General features: G+C 42.6%; 1 protein-coding gene across 21 annotated transcripts in view; it reads right to left on the reverse strand.

The window, feature by feature from the left end:
• The window catches only part of TMEM56 (transmembrane protein 56), a 108,601-nt gene continuing 89,257 nt past the window's right edge, over nucleotides 390-19,733 (reverse strand). For 11 of the 21 annotated variants that reach the window (XM_021090165.1, XM_021090159.1, XM_021090166.1 and 8 more), the window contains one exon: nucleotides 390-6,240. In XM_021090165.1, the coding sequence (XP_020945824.1) occupies nucleotides 5,883-6,240 (358 nt within the window). In that variant the 3' untranslated portion in view covers nucleotides 390-5,882. The remainder of the gene's footprint in view (nucleotides 6,241-19,733) is intronic. The other 10 variants (XM_021090174.1, XM_021090168.1, XM_021090176.1 and 7 more) reach the window with 1 other exon arrangement.

Consider the following 19,733-nt stretch of genomic DNA (forward strand, 5'->3'; position numbering starts at 1 on the left):
AGAAGCTAGGAATTCCAGCCATGACCTTTGGCAAACAAACAAACAAACAGAAAAAAACCAACCCACACTAGAGACCACATGAGAGGCCTAAAGGGCAAAGGGAAGGAGATTAAGAACGTAACTGCCAAGGTTTTACTTAATCTAAAAGAGCCTATTGATTAGGTAACGGCGTTCCTTCCACGAACAAGCAGGATGGAAATGTTTGCTGCACCTCCAGCCTTCAGATTTGCTTCAAGGCTGGGAGCTCTGGCGGGGAAGGGGGTAAACAAAAGCATTTCGAAGAGTAAATATTAACTCACTCAGATGCCCGGAGAGAGGACTGGATGGGAGGAAGGACATTTGTACCACCCATTAATTGCTGTTCAAAGCGTACACCTTGCAGACTCAAATTTTTGCACTAAAGAATTGCGATTTTATTTTCTTCACAAAATACAAAGCTTGGCGCCACATTATAGTAGTGTTCTAACACAAGAAAACCCCAACATTCTCCTTGTGGGCCCGCGGGTGGGGGGAGGAGTGATTTATATGTAGGATATTGATTTTATACATTCTTCAAATAACAAAACTATCATGACAAAGTAATGCCAACCTTGTATAACATGCAATTATTGCTTAGAACTTGCATATACTTTAACATGGCACACATACAAAGAATACAAACTTTTCAAAATTTTAAGGGAATACCTAAAGATGCCTATGAATCCTTCCAAACAAAGCACAACCAGAAACCAAAAAGAATCCTAAATCGCTACTTTAATTGCTGATAAATCTGGATGACGATGATTTGTAAATTATCGAGTCTTGCATTTTGTAAATCAAACAAAAGCTTTTCAGCCTTACGGAAATACATTTGAAGATGTGTTCTCAAAATGTTAATACATACATTTTGAAAGACTTCCAAAATGTCTGACAATTAAACATTAATGTGATACATTCTCAGAAAAAAAAAAAAATCCTGTATCACTAGAGCAATCACATTTACTGCAGTTTTCAAGTAACTTTTTCTAATTAAATCTAGGCCTAAAAGTTATTACAAAATCAAATAACTATCAATCTCACGACTCATCCCCATTACAAGTTAGTAAGAGCATATGATCTATGCAAAAATTCCTTGAGTAAAAAGTAGTCATAATACTACACAAGCAAAACAAGCAAGAAACAAAAATATATGGCGTATTTTATTTACAGGTATATTTTTAGGCTTCATTAGCCAAGAAGTAGGACACACCTTAATGCACACTTCAGTACAGAAAGAATTACACAGAAGCACATGAAAAAACACATACAGATGATGATTAACAAGTTTTCAGCCAGAGGTATTATATCTTTGAGATTTAGAAATATTTATTTTTTCATTTTTTTGGTCTTAAATCTAGGAGCTGATTTCAAAACAGTCTACTACCCAGAGGGAATCAGTGTAAACATTTTCAATGCGAATAAAGCAATCTTTAGCTTCATTGCCATCCAAAACCCCTTCCGAGAAAAGTATAACCTTATCAAAGCTAATGGAGACAGTCTGAGGTCTGGGCTAACGAGGGAGAGGGCTCAAGTCCTCGGGTTGTACTTTGGAAAACACCCCACGCAATCCGTTTGCTGGGAAGCTTTTGTTTTGAGAAGAAACAGGACCAGAACTAAGTTTGCTGGATTAAAGAGCAAGACTCAGTAACCCTGCCACAGGCCGGCACACCCTCCTGGTAACATCTTCATAACACAGAGCCGCCTCTTCCACCTGTCACAGGGCCCAAGGAAAAACATTTGGATAATTTGCAGGCCGACAATGAATCCCCAGCTGAAACATGTTATAAAGCTCTTGTTGCTAAACCAGTTTAAGAAAAAGAGACCACAGCTGTTTCTCAATAAAACTGTAACATTATTAGCTTTGCTTGGTGTTATAAATAAGTATGACTACATGCTAAATGGCTTCCTAAAGCCTCAATAAATTATGGTCTGTCTGTTCGCTACTTAAACGTCTTGCAATGCTTTTCTTTTCAATGAAAGAACGTACTTGTAAACTTTTAAATTTGCCCCAATAGACCAGAAAGCTTATGGGTTGGGGGAGCCTCAAAAGTTGACACAGAAAGGTGTTGGCATAAAGGAGGGAAGTGCTGATGCAGTCTTTAGGGTGTGAAGACATGGACGGGCTCAAAGGATTGAGAGAGGAAACTTCCAGATTGAAGCAGGAGCATCGTGGTGGTATTTGCTCCAACCCCAGGTCCGGCTGAGTTTTCCTTGTTCTCACACTTATCAGAGTCACTGCGCCACAATTCACTTTTGGGAGCTTTCGTGTGTCATCAACCAGGTGCGGTCAAGGCTGGGCAGGTGTGTGCACCCCGGGGTCTCGGCGCGGGAGGGTCTCGCTGCCTGGTGGTACCTGTTGAGACACACTGTGCACCTTCTGATACAATTATATGCATTTGCTTTTTCCTTTTTTCTTTGAGTTTACTTCTTAAGGAATCCAAAACACACAAATACATGGTCTTCTGTGAAGTATAACGGTTGATGTCAACAGTGACACGGACGTGTCAAGTTCATCCAACAGACGAAACCACTTAAAGTCAATTCAAATGTATATGTTTACTTAGGTGGCATTAAGAACAACCTAGAAACTGAAATTTGTTCAAACGCTTATTTTAGTGGTGTCTTTTGGAACATGTTTATTTTCCTTAAAAATGAAGCAGAATAAACATGAATATCATATCACTCTCCCCATGCATCTCCGTGAGAAGAATCCTTCTAAACACGTGATAACAGATGGCATAACCAAGAGTCAAGGCAAGAACCATTCTCCAAATGCCCAGTGCACCTCAGAGAAAGTGTCCCATTTTAAAACTGTGACTTTCAGCAAAAATTTAACTTGAATCAGATAGGTTATTAATGTTTAGAAAAGAGTTTGATTCCAACCCCCGTAAATTAGGCAGTTTCTAAAACTAGACCTTCCCAACAGCACTTGGGTCATCCACATTCTGTCACCCTTCGGAATGGTGAAGACACTGTTATTTCTCTTAACGTAGGGCCAGTCCATGAAATAACAACATGGCACAGGTGGAACAAACACTGCACTTCGACTTACCATATCACACAATTTAAGGAGTTCATTTCTTTGCATTCATACATAACTCCATTATGAGTTTTCAATAAATGCAAATAGTATTCATTAAAAAGATTTTAGACACAATGCAAGCTCTATAAACTCAAGCTCCTAATTTTTGAATTCTCCCAAATAAAATATCTAAGGCAGAGTCCATGATCTTGCATGCTATTTAGTCGATTTTCATGTTCAAAATTTTGTAAGAATTTTTATTTCTAGAAGCCGACACGTTCAGAGAACATCTTTATGCGTTGTCACTAATCTTTTTCTACAAAAATAGTTGTTTAAAAATTTATACCAATTTGCTTTCATTTTCTATAAATATTTTAACAGCTGTTAAATACCAGAATGCCTGATAGAATCATTTAATCTGTATAGTCAAAATATTTAATATGTAAAATGTCTAGCAAAAGTTCTTCATTTAATAAATGAAATGTTCTGTCTTTAACTACTTGTATCTCAGGTAGGTGGATCCAATCACAGGGCAGCAAAAGTAGAGCTCCTGTAAAGACATCACGTAAAGTAGCAAGGCAGCTTGTAGTGTCCTTTCCGTTTCAGGTACGCAGAATCTACTTTTGGATATTGAGTCTGGATGTTAAATTAGCTGTCGCACAGCCAGCATAAAATCAGTTTTGAATGACTAAAGGAATAACAAACTTTGGTTTGCCACACTGATATTTTAAATACACTTACTTACTGAGGGGCTCTACTACTGAAAGCTGCTATTGATGAAGTTTTACACATGAAATAGCAACTGTAAAAACAAACCACTATATGGAAATGCACTAACCTTATATAGCTTTATATTATCTTCTTTTTGATGATGAGTTTAAAATCTGTGTTCAGAAACTATAGAAATATCCAAAGAGTCAAAAATATCTATTTCATGTTTCGTTTCTTCCTAAAGGAATGAAATTTCCAAAATAGTTTTCTAATATAAATGTTTTCCTTTTAAAAAGCCATTTTCCTTGCAAAAGAGCAAGAACAAGGAAAAAAACAAACAAACAAAAACCACGAGCTTTCCTACCTTCTCTAAACAACCAATACATGTTTAAGTGCCTATGGGTAAAAAAAGGCACTAAATTTAGCAACAAATTATCATTGTACTATTGGGAGATTTAAAAACAAATAGCTATATTTTACATTACTTTAACCAAGTCTTTCAGGATCCAGAAATCCACTTAATTTCAAAAATAAGTATACCTGGTATAAGCCAATCAATTTCATTTTATCATTTAGTTACTGAGATCTCAATCACCTTCTTTAAATGTTCTGCAACTTATCAGGCTCTATCTGCACTGGACGCCAAATCAAATCAATCAAATCAAATCAGAGGTCTTGAAACATCCAGCTAGCCTAGCTTCATCATCACAACATGATCAATGAGAGTCAAAAGTTCTCCTTCAAACTGAGAAACGGATCGATTAGATCTTTTGGTTTGGGTTCAGTTAAAACATTCACCACTGATTAAATTCTTTTCCTCAGGTAAGACCCATCATTAAAATCAAGTCCTTGAGAAAAATAAATAAAAGCAATAATAGATAACTATAGAATTCTCTGTGTAGGTTTTAAGAACCAAAGCAAAAGCAAACATATACTCACACCCACCAACAGAAAAACAAAACCCAAAAAAACCCAAAAACACTCCCAGCCATTTATCTTCACAGAGAACAGTGATATTAACCATCACAATACTTAGATCAAATTACTTTTTTCCTGTCCTTTAGGAAAGATAAGAAATTCAAAGCGCTCAAAATGCTGAGGACGCAAGCCTGAGTGTAAGTTGCTAGTGAGCTATGAATACTGATTTTTGTTTTTTTCCTGGTTTGGTCTCCTCAGGAAGAGGCCTACTGTAGGAGCATGATAAATACATACTGAATAAGACTTTGGTGCTAATGAGTTGGGTTTTGAGCTCGAGAGCTTTTGCAAATAGGAATAATATATTTTTCATAGAAAAAGGGTAAGGGAAGCAGAGAGAGACAGCAGTATTAAAGCTTTTTTTCTTAACGATTCCTCCTATAACCTAGAGTCATCTACAACATACATGTTTAGAAGGAAGAATTCATCTCTTAAGGCGCTCTATTAGATCAGTCCTAAGCTTTACTACAAAAGAAAAAAGGAATAATTTGATAAAATGTTAAAAATAGAAATAATAGCGTCGGAAAAATCTAAAAATGTAGGAAATATTTTCCATGACTGAACCAATTAAAAATTCCCCAAATAAGCAAAATACTTCATTATTAGTAGATGACATCATATCCAAATGAAAAAGACATCACTCCTAATAGCCTAAGAAAAAGAACATTTCAACAATTTGTAAATGAAACCCTACACAGGTACTGACAGACACAATAAGAGATGAATGCAGGTACTGACAGCCATTTAGAGATTGGTGAGCTATTTACAGATTTAAAAGCAGTTCCCATTCTTTCAGCAAAATTGGTGACACAAACCCAAGTGCACCAAATTAGCACAGTCATCATTTCACAGAGGAACACACCGAGGCAGGCGAACAGATTTCTGAAAAAGATTCCCCACCGTATTCGTAAATTTTTATTTAAACTTTTAAGATTGTTATCCATGCTTCTAATGCAGAAGAAAATGCGGAAGTCAATCTCGGGATAAAAATTAAACTTTAGTTTCTCTTTTCTAAAGATTAAAAACCAAAAAAGACACTGACACACATGGATAACAGGTATAATTCATACAGAAGCACAAGAACACGCCAAGAATTCATCCTATCGATAGAAACGACGTGGGCAGGAGCGAAGGTGGGTTTCGCAGCCCCTTTCAGTCAAGCTTTCCGTTCTGCAGACTCCTTCTGGCTTTCTCTTGTCTGAAGAGGGAGATGACTTTGATGCACCCCTTTGAAATCTTGACCATCCACATGACATTCATCACATCCAGAACGACACAGGACGAGATCCAGGAGCACTGGATTAAAGCCCCAAGCCTCCTGTAGGCTTCCGTCCCCAGCACGGAGTAGATGTAGGCGTACAGGGGCGGGATGGAGGCGATCCGCATGACAAAGAACACGGCGGTCATGAGGACCCCGTTGATGACGTAGGCCTTGGAAACCCTGGGGTAGCTCAGAGCTTCGAAGAACCACCTGGGGGAGAAACATCAGAGAGACATCACATGGTGCTGCCTCTCTGCGGATGCATTATTCTCATTTTAGTCTTTAAAATTCGGAAAAAAAAAATAATAAAATAAAATTCGGGAGGCCTGCCCAACATCTACCCGCAAGGCAAAGGGCCTACAACAGCCAACAGAATACCGAGAAGAGAGCAAAGATGACACGTTCCCTTTCGAGACGTACCGTAAATCAATCATCAGGACAACATGATGTGGACAAAAGAACGGGCCAACAGACCAATGAAACAGAAGAGAGACCCCTGCACACATTCTCAATGGACTTTTTCTTTTCTTCTTCATCTTTTTGCCTTTTCTAGGGCTGCACCTCATCGGCATATGGAGATTCCCTGGCTAGGGGTCGAATCGGAGCTGTGGCCACCAGCCTACACCACAGCCACAGCCATGCAGGATCCAAACTTCATCTGCGACCTATACCACAGCTCATGGCAATGCCAGATCCTCAACCCACTGAGCGAGGCCAGGGATTGAACCCGCAACCTCATGGTTCCTAGTCGGATTGTTAACCACTGAGCCACAACGGGAACTCCCTCAACTGACTTTTGACAACGGTGTAAAGCTAAGTCAGCGGAGGAAAAACTCTTTAACAAACGGTGTTGGAACAACAGGATATCCATATGCAGAACAATTAACGCGGACAGAGACCTCACATCTTACACAAAAATTAACCTGAAATGGACCACAGACTAAAAGTAAAATGCAAAACTATAAAACTTCTACAAGAAAACGTAGGCAAGATGGACGTAATCGTGGGTTTGACGATAGCATTTTCGATATAATTTCAAAAGCACAATCCACAGAAGAAAATATTGATAAGCTGGACGTCACTAAAATTAAAAACGTGCTCTGGGAAAGGCACTGTAACAAGAAAATGAAAAGCTATCCAAACACGGGGAGAGAACAGTTACAAATTATATACGATAAAGTACCTCGAAAAGCTCAACGGTAAGGAAACAACCCAATTAAAACATCTCATCAGAGAAGACATATACAAGGAAAATAAGAAAGATAGAAAGATGTTCAACAGCATTTGGCACTAGAAAAATGTAAACTAAAGCAATGACCTACTACTACTAAAGATCTACGAGAATAACTAAAATCCAAAAATCTGACAATACCAATTGCTGGCAAGGATGTGCAACACTAGGATCACTAATTCATTTTTGGTGGGAATGCAAAACGGTAAAGCCACTTTGGAGGACGCCGTTCCAGTTACCATGCTAACCATAGTCACAGCACACACTCTAGCAATCACACTTCTATGTATTTTTCCAATTGATTCCAAAATATACGTCCATGCAAGAACCTGCACGCAAGTGTTTTACACCAGCTATAATCACAACTGCCCCACACCAGAGGCAATCAAAATGCTACTCGAGAGGTGAATGGATAAGCAAATTGTGGAACCTACATACGATAAAATACTATTCAGCAAAAGAAAGGAAGCAACCTATCAATTCACACAACATCCTGCGTGAATCTTAAATGCACACGGATAAATCAAAGACATCAGTCTGAAAATGCTACCCACTATATGATTCCATTTATAAGATATTCTGGAAAAGGCAAAACCATCAAGACAGAAAACAGATCAGTGGGTGCCAAAGGTTCTGGGAGAGGAGAGAGAGAGGGTAGAACTGGTGAAGCACAGGCAATATTTTATTTTTATGTTTATTTTTAGTCTTTTTTTAGGGTTGCACCACGGCATATGGAGGTTCCAGGCTAGGGGTCAAATAGGAGCTGTAGCCACTGGCCTACACCACAGCCACAGCAACGTGGCATCTGAGCCACATCTGTGACCTACACCACAGCTCACAGCAATGCCAGATCCTTAACCCACTGAGTGAGGCCAGAGATGAAACCCAAGTCCTCATGGATACTAGTCGGGTTCATTAGTCACTGAGCCATGATGGGAACTCTGCAGGCAATATTTTAGGGTGATGAGACAACTCTGTATGATACTGTAGTAGTGATATGATATGACATAATGCAACTGTCAAAACCCTCAGAGCCGCACAAAAAGCACATGCAAATTAAAAAAAAAAAATCATTTAGGAGGTTGGGGAATGCCAGGCAGAACTGCATTCCAAATACATGACATAACCTCACTGCAGGGAGTGGGGTAAAAACAGGTGACCTAAGTAACTTTGAAGATGAATTAAGACTAAAGAAAAAAGAAACTGCATATAGGCGCTGTGTTCTAGCTGACAGAATCCTATCTCATGGGGGAACAGGTTAACAATTCTGAAATCATTACACATATATACTGGGATTTAACCAATAAGTAAATTTATCTGATGGTCAAGTGGGAACCAGGCTTCTCATTGCTGGAGGAGAAAGTTATAGATAATTGAATGCAAAAGGCTAGACTGCTGAGATTAGAGTTACAAACTTCAGTATAAACTAATGCTCAGTTTAATATATATAGATGGACATACATAGAAATAATTATAGACGTGCGTATATATTACAGGTTAGTATATTCCTCAAGTTGTCAACGGGTGCGTATATATTACAGGTTAGTATATTTCTCAAGTTGTCAACGGGGCAGGCATTGAAACAATGACGCCCAGTAGCAATGAGCACATTCAAGGCCCATAGTTTGGCTTTTAATACCATTCTCCAATAAAAGGAACAGGGTTCCTTGAGAAATGGCTAATTTCTAGGGCTGAGACAGAGAATATACAATATAAATCTAGAGCATTTTTTTTTTTTTGGTCTTTTTACGGCTGCACTTGTGGCATATGGACGTTCCCAGGCTAGGGGTCAAATTGGAGTTGTAGCCTCCAGCCTACACCACAGCAACGCCAGATCCAAGCTGCATCTGCAACCTATACCACAGCTCATGGCACACTGGATCCTTAACCCACTGAGCAAGGCCAGGGATCAAACCTGTATCCTCATGGATGCTAGTCAGATTTGTTTCCACTGAGCCATGAACTCCCAGAGCATTTTTTCGTGTCAGAAAGTAAAGAAGTGCTCAAAAACCAAAATGATGAGGTTATGTCAAAGGGATACAGAAGCCAACTGAAAGAGCTCCCAATGGCAAGAGCTGTAACAATTTAAACAAAATAAATAATGCAGCATTGGATTCAAATCCAAAGCATAAAATAAATATCCATGAAACCGCAGTAATATAAATGAATGAAGGAGTTCCTGCTGTGACTCAGCGGGTCACGAACCCAACTGGTATCCATGAGAATGCGGGTTTGATCCCTGGGATTGCTCACTGGGTTAAGGATCAGCCGTTGCCACAAGCTTTGATGTAGGTTGCAGATGCGGCTCATATCTGGTGTGGCCGTGGTGGTGGTGTAGGCCGGTGGCGACAGCTCCGATTCAACCCCTAGTCTGCGACCTTCCATATGCTGCAGGTGCGGCTCTAAAAAGCAATGAAGGAAGGAGTGAATGAATAGGGGAGCAAAGATCTATAACCTGGACAGAATAACGGAAGACACCTTACGGAGATACTGCAGCCTCAACGCAGTGACGCGCAGCTCCCCACTCTTCCAGGGGGATTATACATGGGGACTTCACGGAAGGCAGCTGGGGTGAAAACAGTAACTTTACAATTGAGGCATCTACAAACCCTCCCGCAGCCAGGCGAGCAAGGTGAGAGCATCGGCAGGGCTAAGCCGAGCTGCAGCTGGTAGTCCTGATCCCCTGTCAGGAGAATGTACCATCCCTTCTGGGCTCTTCCGCCAAACGCCCCTGTAACACGAGTCTAATCATGAGATTAGAGGAATCTGTCTGAGAAAAACGTCAGACAAAGCCAAACGGAGAGACAGTCTACAAAACTCCTGACGGTACTCCTCAGAACGGACAAGGTCATCCAAAATACTGAAAGTCTGAGAGGCTGTCACAACCAAAAGAAGGGAGGAGTCTAAGCAGACACCATGACGACAACCACGACAACCAAAGGTAAGGCAGGAGTTCCCGTCGTGGCGCAGTGGTTAACGAATCTGACTAGGAACCATGAGGTTGCGGGTTCGGTCCCTGCCCCTGCTCAGTGGGTTAATGATCCGGCATTGCCGTGAGCTGTGGTGTAGGTTGCAGACGCGGCTCGGATCCCTCGTTGCTGTGGTCTGGCGTAGGCCGGAGGCTACAGCTCCGATTCGACCCCTAGCCTGGGAACCTCCATATGCCATGGGAGCGGCCCAAGAAATAGCAAAAAAGACAAAAAAAAAAAAAAAAAAAAAAAAGGTAAGGCAGTATCCTAAATGGCATTCTGGGACAGAAAAAGGAAACTAGGTAAAAACTAAGGAAACCTGAAAACCGTATAGCCTTTAGTTAATAATAATGTCAATATTTGATCCTTAATTATGACAAACTACCACACTAACGGCAAGGTTAACAACAGGAGAATCTAAGTGTGGGGTATGTGGGAGCTCTCTGCTAGCATCCCTGAAAATTTCTAGAAGTCTAAAATTATTCCCCAGTAAAAAACTTACTTTTAAAAAAAATCCAGGGAGCATTTGCTCTATTCTACTTTTCCCTCCTTAAAAAACAACAAACAAACAAAAGCTCTTGCCTAATTCTACCTCATTATATTTTAGAGGTCAAATTGTAAATGCAGTAAACTATATCCATGTATCTTAATATTCAACGTGACTGAATTAGCCATGACCACATTAGAAACTGCTCCACCTCAGAAACCAAAAATTAACTATTTAAAAACTCTTATAATATTTTACTGAGAGATTAAAGTATCGAATAGACATAATTTGTAGAATAAGAGGAATATTACAATTTATAAAATATGTAGGGTGAAAAGAAAAAGGCTAGATTATTCAAGGCAGTGAAAAAAGAAACTATTTAGGTAGCAATGGTCAACCAGTAAAACAGTATCGCTAATAGGAAAAATGTCACTTAAGCAGCAAAGTCATCTTTTGCTCTATCCAGATCTTGATACCTTGATATCTTGAACCTTCTCTGCTCCAAAAATTCCCCCTCTCATCTTCAGCCATCCATTTCTTCGACTCTAGGGCGGCCGTGGGTTTGATCATAAATGTATACTGCAAATAACCCATCGTGTTCTAAACACAACCATATTTTGCTTTATCCACTTCATCTTTTTTTTTCTTTCCTTTTTAAGGTTGCACCTGCGGCATATATGGAAGTTCGTGGGCTGGGGGTCGAGTCAGAGCTGCAGCTGCCAGCCTCTGCCACAGCCACGGCAACACCAGATCCTTAACCTATTGAGCGAGGCCAGCGATTGAACCTGTGTCCTCACAGACACCATGTCAGGTTCTTAACCTGCTGAGCCCTGACTGGGAACTCCTCCGATTCCATCGGCATCTCTTCTTTGAGCTTCACTCTGAAAACCCGCACCAGCAGCCTTGACTCACTTCCTTTCCTACCTGCCTGAACGCAACTTCAGAACACACATCAGCACCCCTAGTTCTTTTACCACTGCATCTGGCACGATCCCCTGCCTATCCCTAGCTTCTCATCTGGCCAGCTGTCCTTAGGCAGGAGAGGACAGAGGAAAACGGGTACTGCACCCTGCAGGCAGCACGCCTGGGTTTAAGCCTGCTTCTGCCACCCAGCTGCTATGGGGTCTCGACTTCCTGTTAGTGGCCTTTATGCCTCAGTTTTATCTCTACCACATGGGGTATGGAGGGCACGTCCCTTATGCTCTGAAGCTGTTACCACCCATAGTAAGAACTCCCCTGTCCTAAGAGCTCCATCCGCAGCTATGACTACTCACCGATATTGTTATTAAGATAAAAGGCACAAATACAATTTGCAGATATCCACACTTCAACTGAACTGTCAAATGTGCTTGATCTTCCTCTTACGTAACCCCATAGTCTCCACAGAATCGCTTCCAAACCTCTGTCTCGCCAATCAAGTCACTTCTTTCAGATGCACGTCCGACTTCTCAGTCCCGTCGGAGGAAACGGCCTCTTTTACTACTACATCTTAGAGTCCATCAGGCACAGATTCCTCAACTCTGCTCCCAAGGCCTCAAATCTTCTTTCCAGATACCCTTGCCTCTACCTTCAGACGAAAGGGTTTCTCTTGCCCTCGCCAAGGCCACCTGCTTCTCCACGCATGCTCTGGGGCTTTCGGTCAAGCCCCCCTTCTCCTTGCTCCACCTCGTTCCCCATCTATAGACCGATTCTTTCTTCTCTCTCACCAACATGCCCAGTTCTTCCTAATCCAAAAACCTCTTCTTCCCTGCGTGTCTTCCTTACCAAACTTCAAAAGCAAAGTCATCGGTGAATTCACAGGCATTCTCACTATACCCCGCAACCCAGTACAATAAGAGCACGCTCTCTGACGAAAGAAATCAGGCACCAGTGGCACCTATGGGGGGCGATCTGTCTTAGCCTTCGCCCAGGTGAGCTTTCTACAGCACATGCCACTGCCAACCATCACTGCTCCTCCCTCCTCTCCTGGCTTCCAAGGCGCTATTTCCTCTTTTTTTTTTTTTTTTTTTTTGGTCTTTTTTTTGTTGTTGGTTGTTGTTGCATTGCTATTTCTGGGCGTGTCCCAGCCGGGCCAATATTGGATGGTGGCCTGGGCGAAAGGAGCTTTAACAGCGATAGCTATCCGAGGCCTATCCACACGCAGGACACATCTAACTCCACACCGCTCTGCCGGTCCTGTGATCCTCCTCAGCCACCATCCTAGCCAGACCACACAAGCTCAGTGCCACCGTCTGGGCATCCGGTCCCCATACATATGTAAAACTGCTAATGTCAACTGGCTCCTGGCAATGATGAGACCACCTGAACCTAGGATAGAGGATTCCTTCAACCCACCTGGCCAGCCTCGACAGCGGAACTTGAGTTCCCCACTTCTGATTTATTGTTGAACATCTCCACCTGGCAAACCACAAATTCTCAAACATGCCTAAAATCAGTACACTCCTCCATGCCTAACCTCCCCTGCCCCCAGTTACCACCACCATAGAAAACGGCCCATTTCTCTTTGAAAACAATGGGATCACCACTGCCTCCTCGTCCATGTCAGCACACTGGGGCCACCCTAGACTGCTCCTGCAGCCTGTGCTCCAGCCTTATCCACCGTATCTCCTACACTTCCTCTCCGTCCTTCCTGACTCATTCCATTCCCACGGCTGCCATTGTGAGGTTTGGTCTCAGTGTCTCTGACCGAGATGGGCCTCAACCCAACGGGCCCGCGTAACTCTACGTCTCTGGTCTCTTCCCGTCAGTGCTACAAGTCCTACATCCTATTTAGCCCAGACGGCGTCCTGTTCCCCAGCACTCTGGGCACTTCCCGTATTCTGGTTGTCCGTCAAGGCGATTGTCCACAAATCCGGACTTGAAGAACTTGTGCTTCGGCTTTACGGCACAATCACTGCATTTATCTCCAGCCAGTTCTTCCATGTGGCTGCTGCCTGGTCTGTAAGCCAGACTCTTTCAAAGGAAAGAACTCCCGCATTCGCTCAAGAGGAAATAGCATTTATAAAATTGTCCTTATCTTCCTCTGTCATGGCAGAAGGATCACTTAGTGTATCGGACTCTACCTCTTCTTATCTGCTTAGACTATTCCTCCATTCCATCACATAAAGGCTAACCGTTTGTATCGACACTCAGAGGGAACGGAGCAGGAGGAAGCAAGATGACACACACGTGGGAAGAAACGAGAGGGGAAGACACTTGTCTTTCACCACGGCCTGCAGTTCTTGCTCCGATGGCAGAGAAGAGAGGAGAGCAGATGTACGGGTTTGTTGTCACCCCCAAGCCCACGCAGAAGAGCCGTCTTTGGTCACTGACACTTCCTCACCCCCAGCTCTTCTAAAGGGACGTGGACCTGTCCATTAAGTTTCCTGGGACTTCACTGTGCAGAGGGTGGCCCTGAGCACATACACCGTAAAAACGACATATTGGCTGGTGTCAATCCATTTGGAAAGAGGAGAGAGGGCTACGTTCAGGCAGAGAAAGAAAGAAAAAAGGAGGATGGGAGCAAAGAATCCATTCCCCTACCTGGTACTGTTGGGTGAGTTTTAGGCGTTGAAGGTCAGAAGTGTGTGTGAGCTTTGGGAAGGCTCCAGGCTCCAGGAGCCATCGCAAGCTCAGGAGAAATGAAGAGGCTTTAAGCAGTGTTGCTGTTACAAACTGGATCTTTGTTGACATCCTTGGAAAAACTCCAGTAAGGATCTAGGTGCTGTACTGTTTCTGGGACGCAACACAGAGTCTGGGCTGTGAGCTGACCTCCGGGTTTTATTTTGGTTGCAAATGTAATTATTCAGGCATGTGAAAATTTATATTAATAAATATTAACTCTGGAAATTGAGGAGTTCAGGAACGTAATGATAGCAAAACTATCCTCCACCCCAATTTTATTCTGGCTCTCTTTCTACATCTAAACTTTTCCTTCATTGTATCTACTCTTCCTTCTCTTATTCCTCAATTCCAGACATTCAACTCAACTTTTTTATTTTATTTGTCTTTTTAGGGCTGCATCTGTGGCACATGGAGGTTCCCAGGTTAGGGGTCCAATTGGAGCTGTAGCCGCCAGCCTACACCAGAGACACAGCAATGCAGGATCTGAGCCACGTCTGTGACCTACATCACAGCTCACGGCAACGCTGGATCCTTCACCCACTGACTGAGGCCAGGTATCGAACCCATGTCCTCATGGAAGCTAGTCAGGTTCGCTAACCACTGAGCCACGAAGGGGAAATCCCAACTTCACCTTTTGAACACCAGCTTTGCTCATGGTTTCTGAAGGAACCTCTAGCTGATGATTCCAGATCTCCTGTCTCTACCTCTTACTAAATCTCCACTCATATGCTCTGTTGTCCTTTTACCCAGCATCTCCAGAGCAAACGCATCACCTTCCCTTCCACTCTTCCTAATTCTCATCTTTTCATTCCTCCAAGTCCAATATAGGTGGTATCTTAAACTTGTCTTTCCCCCTCTAATTTCTTATCATTGCCAAGTTCACTTTCTTCCCTCAAAGTCTTTATCCTGTCATATCCACTGTCTCCCCACAGCCTAATATGAACCCCTATTTATTTCCTGGGCTGATAAAATGACCCCATTCATTCATGCAACTAAGAGTGTAAGCCAACCTTCTAAGCTAAACGTTCGCTTCCCAACTTATAGTGTATCCTCCAAGTACCAAAAACTAGAATTACTCAATGCTATTTTCAGAATATCTTTCTCCATGAGACTACATTCTCATGGTCCACCAGTCAAGTTCATTAACTCTCCCTGGCACTCAGCACCCTCCATCCACTTTCCTCCTAAGACATACTCTTTGATCCTACAGAAAGCCGATGCAGTTTCTTCCTTCACATGGCACACTTATCCTACTTTTAAAAATGTATATTTATTCCTTTCTCCTTTTTCTCTTTCCCATCCACTTCTAAAAAAATCCTCAACATTTAAATGTCCCAATTTCTCTCTGGGGCCTTGCGTGACAAATACCTATCAATAGCAGGACTCAAAAATGTGGACACCTAAGACTTTTAAGGGAAAACTATTTTCATAATGATAAAATAAATTCCCTACCTTGCTCACTGTGCTGACTTCTGTACTAATGCTGTAACGTCCTGATGGACAAAACTGATGGCATCTTAGCACAGATCAAGGCAAGAGTACAAAATGATACTAGTTTCCATTGTAATCTTTACTGTCATGTATTTGCAGTTAAAAAAATGGGGGGTTGGGTGGAGAAGTTTCACTTACAAATGCCCTGGATGAAGCAGTTAGAATGATTAACTGCATTAAATTATAACTTTGAGCACTTGTCTGTTTAATATTCTGCGTGACAAAATGGGAAGTGCCCATGAAGTGTTTCCGATGCAAAAAGCACAGTGGTTGTTGGGAAAAAAACGTTGGATGACGACTTGAATTGGGGGCTAAACGACCTGCTTTTCCATGGGACACCATTTTTACTTCAAAGAATAACCGACAAACGATGGTTATTTAGACTTGGGCATGGGCAGGCATTTTCTCCAAAATGAACAAAATGTGCTTTGTCACATCAAGGAAAGAAACTTGACCGTATTTGCTGTCAAGGACAAAATTTGAACTTTCAAATGAACAATCAGAGTTTTGGAAAATCTATCTGCCACTGTGAGTTTGATGGCTTCCCAATACTTGAAAAATTTTCTGATGACACCAGGAGTGGGTTTTAAAAATATGATCTAATGAATGTATCAGCATTTATTATAAGATCTACATAACTCAGTGAACCAATATTTTCCAAATGCCCAAGGCATGACCACAGGAAGTTGTGCCTGGGAAAAAGATTCAAAGCACAACAGGGACCGATGGGTTTGAATGTAACAGCATCAACAGTCCACTGATCCGGTTTCAGAGTCCACATTTCACTAACCTTGAGGAAACTACTTGGTCTATTTTGGTGTAGTATTAAAGGAAAACATCCACAACTATTTGAAAAGGCTACTAAAATACTGCTTTTCCCACTACACTATTACCTCTCAGAGGCGGAGTTTCTGACACACTTCACTCAAAACCACATTTCACAGGAGACTAAAAACAGCAGCAGACTTGAGAATCCAGCTGAAGTCTGCTAGATGTTAAAAAGATTTGCAAAAATGTACCATGACATTATTCCCATGAAAATTTGTTTTCATTTTGGCAGGGTAGTTACTTTTCACACACGCAAACACATTAGGTTAGTATGAAATATTACGGTATTATGTTAACAGTAAATGACTTCATAAATATTTTTAAATGTTTCAGTTCTACTTTCCACTCTGGTAAATATCAATAGATACATGCCTATAGGAAATAAAGAGCTCATTCGGGTCCCCAATAATTTATGAGAGCGACACGTTTGAGAATGGCTGTTTTAAACCATTAATGCCAGTACTGTTTTCTTGACCTTTGCCACACAAGGCCTTCTTTCACCAGACATTTTTATGTTTTTAAATCCTTTTTTCTCAAACATAGACATGACACCAGACTACTCAAAGCTCCCGGAGGCAGGGACTGGGACATTTAGGTACTGAGAAGGTATTCAATTAATCCTGGATGAATAAATTAAGGAGTCTAGGTACAAGTTTTTATGAGGCACTTAACCTTAATAGCCCTTCAAAAGCATGTCCTCATGACAGATACAGCGGGACCTGATGATGGACCAAATATAGTCAAGGGAGAAACAAGAATGATTCCCACACGTTGAGCAGAAATAACCGAGAGAATGGCTGGGCCACATGCTGAGCCGGAGGATGGAGGCGAATTCAGAGGGAAATATGTTGCCTTCTATTTTCGACATGTTGATTTTGATGTGCCACCTGGGCGGAGAACACACCTGACTGTAATACAAAGAAGGAGGTACTATTAAATATGCTCCTTTTATAGAGAAAGCCACGGTGGTTCAGGAGGGTTACATAACTCAGCCAAGGTCAGGGCAGGTAAGTGGCAAGGTTAAGTTGCAATGTGGGTTTCTATGATGCTAAAATTCATGCATGGTCCATTATACCACGCTGAGCAAATGGGGAACAGCTGAAACCTTGAAAGCCCAACTCGCCCAGGGAGAAGCTCAGAAAAGATCGGTGGGCCTGGAAGAGAGCCCTGGGGACACCAGTGTTGAAGGAACTGTCTCCTCCAGAGAGACTGAGAGGGGACGGTCACAGAAATACAAGAACCAGGTGAGTGCGGGGTCATGAAAGCAAAGGGAGTTTCGGCATGGAGAGGAGAAAGTGGCCAACAGCATCAAGGCCACAGAGAGATACAGAAACAGAGGCACCAGCGTCGCTGGATTGCGCATCGGGCAGGCAACGGTACCTCTAACGAAACCGTTCCAGCAAAATGACAGGAGAGGAAGTCTAATTCTAATGGTTTAAAGAATGGAAAAAGATGGGACAAAGCAGAGGAAGCAAACATAAACGCTGCACTTCCAGTGCTGACTAGGTTGTAGCATCCGGAATGTACCCTATACTTAGCACCTGCTGCATAGGGACTGTGGGACAAGTGCTTTGTGTGCGTACGTAAACGTTCAGATGACATAACCTATAACCTCATAGACTCTTCACAATGAAATGTGAGGCCTATAGGGATCATTATCCCTGTTAGAGAAGTGAGGAAAATGAAGCTTGGAAAGATTAAATAACCTCCCCTCTCACAGTGGTGAGGCAGGAGAGCCTGGATTTGAATCTAGGATTTTTCTGTCTTTGAAGAACGTGCTCTTTGCTCTCCATACTCTCACGTCATCAGAGTCTTTGAAAAACAGCAGAAGAATTCCTGCTGTTAAAATTTTACATGGCCAAGCCCAATGAACTTAGCGTTTCTTCGAAAAATGAGATTATAACATATGAAACACTGGCAAGCAAAATAAGACAGGACGTAAGTCCTTGGGAAAGAAAAGGTTGGGCAGCAGATCTGCAACCAAATGTCTTCTGTCTGGGGGCACCCCTCCCACCCTTAGCAAGAAAAAAAGGTGATCAGGCTAACTCTTGGGCAACATCCGAAGGACAGATGTCCCAATAGGAAGGCTAATGGTGTTTGCAGCGGGAAAGTCTTCATCCGTGTGCTGCTTTTCAGATGTACCTGGTCTAGGGTCACTTACGGTAAATGAATCTATGTTGTACGGAGTTACGGGGTCTGACTGCCCTGGGGGCTGTTACATAAGATGTAACGATCTGAGCATTAAGTGGAGATGTTTCATAATGCAGAGAGCTCCTTCTGTGTCAGCAACATGAACCATACGCATCACTTAGAGGCCCCATGGGTAGCCTCGTGCCAGAGTGTGCCTGGGTGGCCTAGGAGCCAAACACCGAGTCTCGGGATCACTTGCGTCCTGGATCACCAACAGGGTTTGATGCAGGGTAAGCTAACTCGCATCAGTCTGATCGGACTCTCAGTTCTTTGGTTGTCTCTGTCCTAAGTGACAAAAGGCTGCATGTCATCGTGGGAGCCTCCCCGGGTTTGGGGTCTTGACCTAAGACTTGAAAACTTGGTAAACTTTTCAAAGACGGAGGAGATGAATGAAAGAAGAAACGTGAGAAAAATCCACCGGCACATGAAACAGTAAGGGTACAAATTAACTCTCCTGAGGAGTAAGAAATAAGGCTGGAACGTGCAGCACGTCACAGAGAGCTTCACAAGTCAGAGGAGGCTCGAAGAGGATGCAGTGTTCTGGGAGAGAATAAGGGGCTGAAAGTGGAACATGAGGAGGAGGACTTTGGCGGCGCAGGGAGGAAAGGACAGGAGAGCCGGTGAACCTGGAGTTAGGAAGCCAGAGCCAGGCCAGCACAGCAACCAGACCGGAGGCCTTGACCTCATGGACATGGAGCAGCTGAACACTGCACAGGAGACACGTCAGCGGATGCTGTTAAATAAGGGTAATGAAGCCCAGTAAGAAGTCCATTGTACCTCAGGAGAAACACACCCGACAAGGATCCTTGAGGTTGCAGGTTCAATCCCTGGCCTCATTCAGTGGGTTAAGGATCCGGCGTTGCCGTGAGCGGTGGTGTAGGTTGCAGACACCGCTAGGATCCTGTATTGCTGTGGCTGTGGTGTAGACCGGCAGCTATAGCTCCAAC

The sequence above is a fragment of the Sus scrofa genome, chromosome 4 (genome assembly GCF_000003025.6).
Source record: "Sus scrofa isolate TJ Tabasco breed Duroc chromosome 4, Sscrofa11.1, whole genome shotgun sequence".
NCBI lineage: Eukaryota > Metazoa > Chordata > Mammalia > Artiodactyla > Suidae > Sus > Sus scrofa.